The 13210-nt window shown below is 40.2% G+C and overlaps 1 protein-coding gene and 1 pseudogene across 3 annotated transcripts in view; one reads left to right on the forward strand and one right to left on the reverse strand.

Annotated features, from left to right (window-relative positions):
• LOC136143527 (COP9 signalosome complex subunit 7a pseudogene) lies at positions 1-4992 on the forward strand (annotated as a pseudogene).
• The window catches only part of TMEM87A (transmembrane protein 87A), a 43355-nt gene that overhangs the window by 7055 nt on the left and 23090 nt on the right, over positions 1-13210 (reverse strand). For 2 of the 3 annotated variants that reach the window (XM_065900686.1, XM_065900695.1), the window contains exons 11-15: positions 12547-12640; positions 10981-11049; positions 9078-9186; positions 8104-8162; positions 7091-7194 (exon numbers count right to left, since the gene is read on the reverse strand). In XM_065900686.1, the coding sequence (XP_065756758.1) occupies positions 7091-7194; positions 8104-8162; positions 9078-9186; positions 10981-11049; positions 12547-12640 (435 nt within the window). Of the gene's footprint in view, positions 1-7090; positions 7195-8103; positions 8163-9077; positions 9187-10980; positions 11050-11670; positions 11743-12546; positions 12641-13210 lie in introns of all 3 variants that reach the window. The other variant, XM_065900676.1, reaches the window with a different exon arrangement.

A 13210-nucleotide genomic window follows, 5' to 3' on the forward strand; every position in this document is an offset into this window, starting at 1 on the left:
ATGAAAAAAGCAGGTAAGTCATTTCAAACAGAGTGCTTAGAACAATACCTCACAGTAAGCACTCAATAAACGTTCACTTATAAGCATATGTATCACACAGGGGTAAGTAAATTCTCTTGTAATTCAAAATTTCAGACTTCAAATTGGTAGTTATGATTGGGAAAGCCTGATCTTGTTGTGTTCCAAGTAATTTAAAATCTCAATTTCTAAGTGGGGAGCTGAGAAGATGAAGGCCTGATCTGGAATATCTGTTATCTTTCCTTTGCAACTTACAAGAGATTCAGCAAAGCAGCTACCAGATAGGTAATTCCTAGAATGCTTTAGCTTTGAACTCATTCTGCACTTTCCATTTTACTGTTGCCTATTATTTTCACTCTACTTTAAAATCACCCTTACCTGATAAAACTCCTTATAAGCTAGGAATAACAGGGAACACCTGTAACCTGATAAAGGGTAACTAACAAAAATTCACAGTATGGGCGCAGTGGTTGAAAGTCTGCCTGCCGATGCAGGGGACACTGCTTTGTGCCCAGGTCTGGGAAGATCCCACATGTCGCGGAGCGGCTGGGCCCATGAGCCATGGCCGCTGAGCCTGTGTGTCCAGAGCCTGTGCTCCGCAACGGGAAAGGCCACAGCAGTGAGAGGCCCGCATACCACAAAAAAAAAAAGAAAAAAGAAAAAATTCACAGTAAATATCAAAGTCAATGTGATCCTTGAGATGCATTTATTTTAAAGTCAGCATAAGATGAAGAGGCCCACTCTCATTTCCTCTATTCAGTATTATACAGGAAGGCCTAGCAAACACAAGAATCAGAAATGAGACAGGAAGACTATTAATTTGAGATAATAACCAATCTAATGAGAAAATCTAGAAATTATTAGAACAAGGTAACACAGGAGAGTTAATGGATGTGATATACAAAAATCAATAGCATTCCTACATAATTGGAAAAGCCTAAATTATTATTTTAAAAGAGGTTGCATCCATAAGATCCACAAAGGTTTTTAAAAAACACATTTAAAGTTATAAAACATAACCGAGGCATTGAAAGGATTGAAAAATGGAGAGATAACACACTCAAGGATGGGATTATCAAAAAGATACAAAATTTCCCTAATTAATCCATTAAGCTTAGATTCCAATCAAAGTCTCATAAGGTTTTCCTAGAATTAAACAAATAAGCTAATCTTCTTTTTTTTTTTTAAAGCAAAGACCCAATAACAAAGTATATTTTTTAAAAAGAAGATTAAGGGGGAGGGCGGTTTAGGCCCTGGAGATACAAGATTTATCAGGAAGCTGAGATAATTAAGATTAAGACAATGTGCTACTGAGCAGGATGAGAGCAAAAGGGACAAGAGAACCTATAAACAAACATACTCTTTATGAATGAAAGCTCAACTGTGAAATTTTTTTAAAACTTATAGAAGAACTTTATGACTTCACCTCAAGGTAGGAAATAATTTTCTTAGAACACAAAATGTATAATCTGTGAAGGAAAAAAAATGACAAATTTGACTCCACATTTTTGAGTTTTTCTATAACCAAAAACATCACTAAAAAAAAGTTCAAAGATAATCAAACTAGGAGAAAATATCTGGAATACCTGAACATTGGAAATATCTGGAATATTGGCATCTAAAATATATTAGGAATTCCTACAAATCAATACAAAAATGATCAATAAGGCAATAAAAAAATAGCCAAAGATATAAAAAGCTGACTGACGTAACTGACTGTAAACATATAAAAGACATAAAAAGTTAGCTCAGTCTTAAATGCATATAAAAGTAACACTGAATATTAACGCTCATCCATCAGATCTGCAAAAATTAAATAAAATAATGGGAGTGTAGAAGAAGGGAAGAGGAAAGAGCTCCTCATACCACTGTTGGTAGATACGCAATTTGTTTCAGATTTTTTTTGGAATACAATCCGGTCATACTTTAAAAATTACAAATACACATACCCTATAACCCAGCAATCTCAAGGCCACTCACTAATATGTACTGAGCATCTGCTATGTGCCAGTGTGTAGTGAAAATTTAACCTTGTGTACACAAAGAGAGGACTGGTTTTGCCCTTGACTACTGAGAGGTGATCTCTATGCCCCTGGCATGTCCTGCATGATGGGAGTGTCTCTGGTCACCCAGTTTGGCTCTGGCCACAGGACAGTCTAACAGTGTGACCTGTGACAAGGTCTCTGGGGCACACAATATTACTTCTGGCCTCCAGAGGAACTAGCAACTAAAGATAAGCCTGACCTCCAGGCCCTCCTTGGAGACTGAAGTTCAGCCACACAGATAGTATAGGTGGTCGAGCCCCAGTAAAATCTCTGGACACCAAAGGCTCGGATGAGTTTCCCCTGGTTGGCAATACTCAGTGTGTACTGTCACACACTGCAACCAGGAGGAGGGAACACCATCTGTGACTCCATGGGAGCAGACAACTGGAAATGCTGCATTTGGACCCCTCCCGGACTCTGTACTGTAAGTCTCTCCCCTTGGCTGATTTTAATTTTTATCCTTTTTCTGTAATAAACTATAGCCATCAACATAACAGCTTTCAGTGAGTTCTGAGTCCTTTTAGTGAATAATCAAACCCGAGATGGTTTTGCAAACCCTTGAACTCGCAACTGTGTATCAGAAGTGAGGACAGTCTTATAGGGACCATTCCCTCAGATTTTGCAGCTTGGCTAACTCCATGTAGCCAGGAATAGTTCTTGGCCTTCATGGAACTTACATCTGGTTTGAGGGTTGGGGGATAGGAAGAGAAGATAGATAGTAAGTAATAAACAAAGTATATAGATTTCAGAAGATAATAAGTGCAATGAGAGAAAAAAATGAGGCATAGGGGTATTCGAGTGTATAAAAATAAATGTATGTAACCGAGCAAGACCCTATAGGACCTTCCTGGGATAACCCCTCTTCCCTGGCCCCAAACCCTCTGTCTTTTGTCTGTAGAAAAACTTTAGCTTCCTAGACCTTCCCCGAGTTCCAAAGAATAAATTTAATCAGAGAAATGAGAAAATGTAGAAGCAAAGGAAAACAGTCAAGCAAGACAAAATAATAATAGTTTAGCCATTAAACAAAGTCAAGGACCTTTAGTTCCTCCTTAAGGGCTATGGATAATATCCTGAACCATATCCTTTGCGCTGTTTTGCCGATAGTGAAACCCATACCAGGTGGAAGAAGTTAACTGTGTGCTGCCAAAAGCCTGTAGATCCTAGACTGGTTGGAACCAGAAGGCTGACAGGATTACCTCACCTCTAACCAATCAGAAGAATGTCTACAAGCTGATCATGCACCCCACACCCCTGCTCCCTTACTGTCTTTAAAAACCTTTCCCTGAAGGAAAGGGAAAGGGAAGTCCCTAAACCTTTGCTCTAAGTACAACTGTATGCTGAGTCTCATGAGTCCTTTTAAACATATGTGGTCTTGGGCTTCCCTGGTGGGGCAGCGGTTAAGAATCTGCCTGCCAATGCAGGGGATATGGATTCAAGCCCTGGTCCGGGAAGATCCCACATGCTGCGGAGCAACTAAGCCCATGTGCCACAACTACTGAAGCCCAAGCGCCTAGAGCCCGTGCTCCACAACAAGAGAAGCCCCCACAATGAGAAGTCAGCACACCTAAATGAAGAGTAGTCCCCGCTCGCCGCAATTAGAGAAAGCCAGCGCACAGCAAAGAAGACCCAACACAGCCAAAAATAAATAAATAAAAGATACATTAAAAAAAAAAAAAAAGTGATCTTGGGGACCCTAAAACAACCAAACTGGAAATAGTCCAAATGCCCATGAACAGGGAAACAATTAACTATACTACATCTGTACTATGTAATATAATGCCATCCATGAAAATAGATGAGTTTAATTTAAACCAGTTGTCTTGGAAGGCATTTCCACAATGCACTGTTGAGTGAGTAAAACATTCCATATATGAACAAGGAATAAAATGTGGCAGGATACATCACACTGGGCTGTTAACACTGGAGTTACAGGGAGTGGGCACAATGCTTTTTAAAAAAGGAGAAAGGAAGAGGAGAGGTAAAGCAAAAAAAAATTTTTAAAGACTAAAGAGGGCTTCCCTGGTGGCGCAGTGGTTGAGAGTCCGCCTGCCAATGCAGGGGACACGGGTTCGTGCCCCAGTCAGGGAAGATCCCACATGCCACAGAAGCGGCTGGGCCCGTGAGCCATGGCCGCTGAGCCTGCGCGTCCGGAGCCTGTGCTCCGCAACGGGAGAGGCCACAACAGTGAGAGGCCCGCGTACCACAAAAAAAAAAAAAAAAAAAAAAAGACTAAAGAAAGGGAAAAATTTTATGTATAGATATAGCTAGCAAGTGAACAGAAGATCAATAGATCAGTGTAGAGGGAGGTGGCAGGAAAGGCTGGGAACAGCTGCTGGAAGTGACAGAGCAGTGGCCCCACGCAGTGTGCTGGAAGAGAGGTGGGTGAGAGGGACTTTGCTTCCACATTCCACATTTCGGCTGCTCACAGTGTTTGCTTACAGGACACATGCTGACCACTTAGCTGAAGCCCAGAATCTTCCTCCACTCACAGAGGCTCAGAAGGGTAAGTTTTGGCATCTATCAATCGTCACCCTGGCTGCCAAAGTCAAGTGTATCCTATATGCAGTACCACTGGAGGCCCTTGTCCTGCAGAACATGTGGCATATGGAAGACCCTGTCACTGAGGCCGTGTACGCTGACGTGATTCGCCTCCCTCGACCAGCCCAACCAGAGACTGGAGGTTGACATCCAGCACCAGGACCTCAGTGCCACTGCCTGAACCCTGCAGGAGCGGTGATTGGGCAGCAAAGTGGTGCTGTCAGGCACTGAGGAGCAGGTGAGCCATGTAGCCACATCTCAGGAACCTGAGCAACACGTGACTGAGCTGAGGGAACCAACTCCTGGCACCAACCAGCGCCAGCCCAGCAAGAAAGCCTCAAAGGGCAAGGGGCTCTGAGGGAGCGCCAAGATTTGGTCCAGGTCGAACTGAAGGGACTGTCATTTCTTCCCTGGGACTGTGGGACTGTGGGGCCCCAGCTATCTGCCTGCCCCTTAGGAGTCCTCAGAGAGCTTTCTTGTGCCCCTGACCAGTTGATAATCCTAGGTTCATGACCCTTCACACCTCCCTTCTTCTCTCCCCAACTCCCAAGGGAGGAGGCAAGTACATGGGTTTTTTCTTTGTTTTTTTGGGTTTTTTTTGCAGTATGCGGGCCTCTCACTGTTGTGGCCTCTCCCGTTGCAGAGCACAGGCTCCGGACATGCAGGCTCAGCGGCCATGGCTCACGGGCCCAGCCACTCCACGGCATGTGGGATCTTCCGGGACTAGGGCACGAACCCGTGTAGCCTACATCAGCAGGCAGACTCTCAACCATTGCGCCACCAGGGAAGCCCCCAAGTCATGTTTTTGTCGGTACTTTTTGTTTTATGTGACTTTCTTCTTTTTCTTTTTCCCTTTTCTCTCTCTTTTTAATAAATTTATTTATATTTGGCTGTGTTGGGTCTTCGTTACAGTGCGAGGGTTTCTCATTGCGGTGGCTTCTCTTATTGCAGAGCACAGGCTCTAGGCACGCAGGCTTCAGCAGTTGCGGCGTGCGGGATCAGTAGTTGTGGCTCACGGACTCTAGAGCGCAGGCTCAGTAGTTGTGGTGCACGGGTTTAGTTGCTCCGCGACATGTGGGATCTTCCCAGACCAGGAGTTAAACCTGTGTCCCCTGCATTGGCAGGCGGGTTCTTAACCATTGAGCCACCAGGGAAGTCCTGTACCTAACTTTCTTATGTGTCCCATTGTTCCCTCCTGCTCCCTGCCATGCTCTCTCCCCTATTTCTTTAGAAGCCAGCATCCGTCCCTGTTTATTATATGTCATTGAGTAGGTGGGGCTGCTATGTCCTCAGCATAACCCACACGTGTTCCTTCTCCCACCACCCAAGCCCTGCATACCTAACCCCCAGCTCCTACTCCCTGCCCCCAGGCTATTTGGGGAGCATCTGAAGAGCCACAGGGCTCCCACCTTTATTCCCATCCTGAGAGTTCTGGGAGCCAGCCTGCCTTTCTAGGAGTCATTGATGAAAGTCTAGGACACTTTCACCCCAGAATCCTGTCACACTGCTGTTGTTTCCTTTCCTCTTTCCTGACCTTGGGTCCTGGAATGCTACTGCTTTGATGACTCCATAGCCTAAGGGCAGCTGTTTCTTGAGCTGTTGTGAGATGGTTCATTCTTGGCCCTGACTATCTTAGAAAGCCTGATGGCAATCCTGGAAGGATTTATTCTTCCTTTTGTGAGTTTGGTGGGGGAAGGGCAGGGGATATATTGTAATAAAAAGAGTATATATACATATATCTATATATAACACGACACAGAAATAAATCTGCAAGAGGTCTATCTACAAAAAAAAAAAAGATTAATGTAAAGGAGGGTCACAAGACCCTTAGTTATACCATCTCATCCTTTTCCTTCGTCGGTGGTATAGCTGCATAATATAAGCTCTTAACTGTCTAAAAGCACATGAAGAGGGGGAAAAAAAGAAGGGAAATAAAGGCATGGCTAGTAACAAAATAAAGATAGCCAATTCGTAAATAACTGAGATTTGCCTATAGTTAGACAAAGCAAATTCACATGTTGATTTTTATTCCATAGTCAGTCACTTAAGTTTTCATTTTACCCTCTCTGTTGTTACAAAATAAGCTGAGCTACTAACTATAGAAATTGTTATTTCCTTCTGGACACTAGATAGGTGAGACTCTCATTACAATTGTCACAATCTGTCTACCTCCCTTATTTACCCATACAAATACTTATATTAACAGAAGATGTCAGAACTGAAAGGGACCTCATATCAATAGGTATCAATTCCCCCTCTTTTATGAAGAGGAAACTAAGGTTCAGAGAGGTGAAAAGAGGCAGCATGCCAAAAAACAGAACTCACATTAATAGGACAGCTGAGACATGAATCCAATTTCCTGAGTCCAGACCCAATGAGTACTGTTTCCATTACATGATATGGCCCTGACAGTGTCACCCACTGAACCACCCCAATCGATAACGTGGCCATTCAGTGGTTAGCAGCGTAAATAAGAAGAATCCCCAAACCTCTGGTTGTTTGCAGATGGTCGCCAGAGAACCATGATGACAAAGAGGATCATGGAGAACAGCAACCGCCAGATGGCATCATCCACCCACAGCTCCCGCCAATCCTACCAAAAGGGGAAAAAATACATTTATATACATTATCTTAACCCTTTGTTCGCAAAGCCCTTTGCATAGAACAAGAACTACTTGTTTATTCATTCAACTTATATTTACTAAGGGCCTGCTATATATGCTAACAAGCACTGCACCAAGCACAAAGTGAATGAACCTAATTTCTTCCCTTGTAGTGATTACCATTGTTAAAGAAAAGGCACTAACCAAACAGAGTGCTTGTCAATGCTTCGTTATAGCTCTGAGAATCTTTAGGGAAGGGTTTTTACATAAGGTAAGAGAAAGTAACATCAGGTTGTTATTTTTTATAATTTTCGTTTTCATTTATTTAGTTTTACCAAAACAGAGCCATAGCTGCCTCCAAAGAAATGCTACTGGTCATAGTCTTTGTGCTCAGATCTTAAGGACATGGTTTTTACTCAGATTAGCATTATTCACACATACTTAGTATTTAAGACTCTGGATTTCTTATTTGAGAATTTTTAGTTAAAGCAAAATTGGGTTATGGCAGACTGTAGTTATCACTTATAAAATTCTCTTGAACTACTAGTATATATAGTATATGATACATATAGAATACTCAGGAGGAGAGAAGCATACTAACCCTCAGAGTGGAGACCTAACCCTAATTTTTTTTTTTTTTTTTTTGCGGTACACGGGCCTCTCACTGTTGTGGCCTCTCCCGCTGCAGAGCACAGGCTCCGCGGCATGTGCAATCTTCCCAGACCGAGGCACGAACCCGTGTCCCCTGCATCCGCAGGCGGACTCTCAACCACTGCGCCAGCAGGGAAGCCCTAACCCTAATTTTTTATAAGGTACAAACCTTACCACTGTCATCAACATCATTGTCTGTGTATAACAAACAGTACACTATTCCTAAATGCGTGTGTTTGTTAACTCACCGACTGACAAGTCACTATCCTGAACTTCATGGTTGTCCAGATGATAAACACAATAGATGCTAAGAGGAAATATAAAACCTGGTCAGTATGAATGTTGGTTTATATCCCCAATTACATTCTCCAATTCTGGTTAAGTGGAATCCCCCACATCCCTAACCCCCAAACATCACCGTCACTTTCTGTTATTTTAACATATTTATTCAATACAAATTTACTTAATTACTCTATACAAGGCCCATGTACTCTTGTCAAACCTTTCTGTACTTAAAGAATAGTTTTGTTTACTACCTGGCTACTTCAGTAACCCTGAGAATTGTAAATGAAGTTATTGGAAACGTGGCTTTTCCCAGCAATATCAATAATACAATTTTTTCCCTTCCTTTATCCTTAGTATAGTAATGCTAATTTTTCTTTAGCTGGTCAGATGGGGAAAAAAAAGGCTGATAAAATGACTGCAGGACAAACATAACTGTTGGTTCCAATCACAGGCCAGACTTCACTTTTCCCGCGACAAGGGCCAAAAGGCAGAAAATAAGCCTACTTTGGCTATGGTCTACCTAATGTCTATATTTTATGCATGCTTAGTAACATACGTAAAAGGAGTATAATGGCAATGTACCCTAACCTAAAATACTATAGCTATTTAATAAAACCAAATAAGTATTAATGTCTTCTAAAAGGAATCTGAATGCTCTATGGCACTCAAGCTAACTTGGCTCAAGAAAAAGAATGGAGACAGGATATACTAACAGCTGAATTAATTTTCATCTATTATACTTAAACTAAATGGTTCTCAACCTTTTTTGAACCACAGACTCCTTGGAGAATGACAAAAGCTAAAGACCCCTTCCCCAAGTAAAATGCACAAAACTTTTCTATGTAATTTTACAGAGCACACCTATAACCTCTCAGGTTAAGAATCTCTGTTCTAAAAGGATCACATTTAAACATCAGGAAGAAAGTCCCCAACTTACCTGCCACTGCCAAGATAAGTGTGTTGGTGAAATGTCGGTACAAAGAGAGTTTTACAATGTTCCTCCGAAGTTTTAATAGCTTCATTGTTTGAGTCAGGCTAATAAATATGTGTTTGAAGGTCAAGGAAATCAACATTCAGAAAAACCATAAGCTATTAAATTAATCCTCAAGTTTCTGAGGATGTGGGGTTATAATGATAGAGCTATGGATCCCAGAGGCCTTACAGCTCTCTTATTCTCAATCTCACAAACACCCCAAGCTTCACCATGATTAATAAGAAAGTCTTCATTTTTAATGAGATACTGAAGAGAAGACAGAACCAGGATAAAATGAGAATGGAGAAAAATAAGAAGAAAAAAGAGGAAAATATTAAAAAGAGAAATAAAGACAGGAAGCAGCTTTCTAGAGAAACAAAAAGAAAAAAGAAAAAGAATGACAAATGGAAGAAAATGAAATGAAAATGAGTAACAGGTAAGGGAAGAGAAGTTAGCATTATCTTCTCTCTTCCTTTAAGGTAGGTAGCTCTGTTCTCACTGTCCCAGGTAATCCAGTCTAGGGTCATAAATACACTTGTGCCTACAACCTTCCAGAGTTCTACACTTAGACCCCTTGTGCCATATTAAGAGAACTGCCATCAGCTGCCAGATCAATCCTGAATTAAAAGGACAGTACAATTACAATTGGCTGAGTATTCCTCGCAGTTAGGCTCTAAAAGTAATGACTCTCCATTTTCAGAACATTATTCCCAAGCAGAAGTTGCCACGGAAGACAGGAAGGGAATTGATGACTACTGAAGAGGATATCTGCTCTCATGTCTGACTTTCAGAATGAGCAGATACAAAAATGAATGAGGTGGAGCTTGGTCTGTGCTTTGACAAAGACTTATTAACAAGCTGCTACCTAAACACTGGGTTATCTCATTGTTTGGTCCAGTCCCACTTTCCTCTCTCCACTCCTCCCAATATTTATAGAGGTTCACAAAGCACACTTGAAAGATATTGATCTAGAAAAGCTTGACCATTTGAAGCAAGAACACTTCAATTTCAAAGATTTTTGATATATGATCATCTACTCAAATCCATAAAATTATTATTTTGTTTACATTCAGCCATTTATAACAGTTTATCAAGACAGTAATATTGCACATAGAAGCAAATACACAAAAACCAACACAAATTAAAAAAAAAAAAAGGATAAAAGTCCCAAAAGTCAAATCCTTCATCCAATAGGCCAAGTCCCTAATAAACAGTATTTAATTTTAAGAAGCAAGAGAAAAAGATTACTTAAATAGAAATTTGTCTGTTACGTGCTGACTGACTTCACCTGTAAATCAATCAATATTTACTTCAAAGAGTGGAAGCCTTCAGACAATCCCAAGTCAGCTTTTGAACAGGGATATAAAACACTTACCCTGTAACGATTTAAATATGCTAAACCTACATAGTATTTTAAGAGAGTCAAACAACCTTATGTAGTCCCCAAACCACATTTTAAGCATCAAAATCTTTTCATAATTTTCAAAGCATTTAATAATTCCTAGAGGCTGAAAGAAATGTCAGGAGCAGAGCGGCCAGTGATTCTAACGCTAAGTGGGGTGCACAAATAAGTCCAAAATCAAAGTGAAATGTTCATAAAAAAAAAAAAAAAGGAAAGCCACAAGCTTTTATCTTGTGCTCAGATCACAGTCACCAACTTCTGATGCAATTTTAAAACTTAAAACCAAAAAAACTGCTTACCTGAGGCCTCAGGTTGTTAGACTAAAAACACCCTAATCCCAGACTAAGGAGTAATCAACAAAACTGTTAAAAAGAAAAAAAAAAAACCTTTGCAGAAAGATCAATGGAAACCCATCTCCAAAAGGAGAAAATGGACTGCCATCAAAGAATCCAATGAGAAGGATATCCACCAGCACAGGGCAGTGTCTAGGAAAGCCAAGGGGATAAAGGCCAAGGAAGCAAGATCAGTCTGGGCCTGCAGACAAAGAAAAAGAGGTGGTGAAAAAAGAGATGTCCAGAGAGGAACAGAGATGAAACCAGCACAAGATTCTGCATTTATATAATCATCTGGAGTGGTTTTGCATTTGAACTGAAAGAAAACAAAAAGGTAGTAACATTTGGCACCTGCATCGTTCTTCCCTTCTGATAAACCATCATGTATAATATACAGCTATAAGCATTTCACACAAATTGTTGATTACAATCTCAGTACAATGAAACGTGCTGCCAACTAATAAGTGTTTTTTAATACAGAGTTATAACGTGCTAATAGAGTTCTTAGCACCCTAAGATCGATGGTAAGAAGCGACCACACCAAAAACTTTATGGCAGTATAAGTTCCCATTCCATCCTATCAGTTCCCATCATTTTGGTTTTGGCTATAAGTCCTAAAGACCCTTCTCATATTTAAAATTACTGCATCATTAATATACTAAGAATTATTGATTTCTGGAACTGTAATATACAATGTATTTTTCAAAATAAGATGTAAGGCAAGTATCTATCTCCAAAACTATGCTGCTTGCTTTCATAAAGTTTAAGACGCTATTTATTTAACCCTAACTACCCAATCACCAGGGCATTACTGAAAGGATATCCATAAAATAATACAGGCATCAATTGCTGAGAGGGCCAGGTTTACTATCAAAGCCAAGGGATAAGAAAAATACTACAGCAGCAGAAGAAAGAAAATGAAATTGACAGGTGGTTAAAGTTGCTGAAAGTCTAAGGAAATTACATACAGAGGACAGTGTGGTCTGAAAACCAAATTTGCATCCATAAAGTGTTTCATTTAAGGGGCAATTTGTTGCAAAACTTACTGAGCCCAGTTTAATTGAGAGAAAAGTTTACAGCATTTACCATCTTGAATCTAACAAGTTATTGCAGACAGAAATTTTTAAATAAATAGGAAAATAACTGGAATGACCTAGGGAGGCCCACTTCTTCACATTAATCCAGCTCTAACATAAATTTCTTTATCACACATGTCTCAGTGCTTTGGTTTCCTTCCCTAACAAAAGGCATAATTATGTAATTGTAAATAATTATGTAAAGTATCATCAGTTGAATTTTAAGAAAGCCTCTGAAATGCAAGTGCTGATTAAGCAAAGAGCACTGTCACTTTAAAACAAAAATCAGATTAACCAGCAAGTGCATGATTACAATGTTTGTCACTTACGCAAGAATGGAGCCAGCTGCTCCATTGCTGCTTCCCACTGGGGAACTAGTAAATAAGCAGTAATCTGGGGACAGGTGGGAAAGCGTTCATTCCCCATCACACATTAAATTTATGAAGCTCTAATAGATAGATTAAAAAGAAAAAATGAATTATACATACGTTTGGTAAACCACAGCTCAAAGGTGACTTAGAGGAAGTAGTAAAGAAGCCCACAGACATTTCCAATTAACCTCCTCAAGACAAAAACTATATTATCTGAAATGACCACAAAAATTCTGATTAAGCAATACTGACCCCAGTAACTCTGAGGACCCCTTCCATGCCAGAGAACAAAAGATAAAGAGCTCCTGCTACCACAACCTTGTGAAGAGTGACTCCAAGGCGAGGCCTAAAGAGGAAGCAAAGAAATGAGTACAAATGCAACAAACCCCGAGACAAGCTAAGTAACAAAAACTCATGTTGATTAACGCAGGCCAACAACTTAACAGATATAAGCCAGACATACTTGATTCAGCTGAGGAAAAACTCAGACAGACATATGGTCTTAAATCAAGACAGTGAACTCTAGAACTTGAGATCCGGTCCCTGGTTACTGCATTTTTAAAAAAACTTTTTATTACAGAGAATTCTGAAACATATTCAATAGTATAATGAACCCCTATAAAACCATCATCCAGTCCCAAAAGCCATCTAATCCTGCCCCATGCACACCTTATCCACTTCCATCCTCCCATACTATTCTGAAACAAATCCTAGATCTTACCTTTTATTTATATGTATTTCCGTATGTTTTTAAACAGATATGGACTTTGAAAAAACATAACCACAATATTATCAAATCTAAAAATGTTAACAATTCCTTAATACAATCAAAATCTTATTAAAACTCATTAGTCTGTTATCAAGCTCAAAATCCAGCAAAATGTGAAAAGTCTGAGTAGCTTCTGTGTCAAGGAGG

Source organism: Phocoena phocoena, chromosome 2, assembly GCF_963924675.1.
Source record: "Phocoena phocoena chromosome 2, mPhoPho1.1, whole genome shotgun sequence".
NCBI classification, from domain to species: domain Eukaryota; kingdom Metazoa; phylum Chordata; class Mammalia; order Artiodactyla; family Phocoenidae; genus Phocoena; species Phocoena phocoena.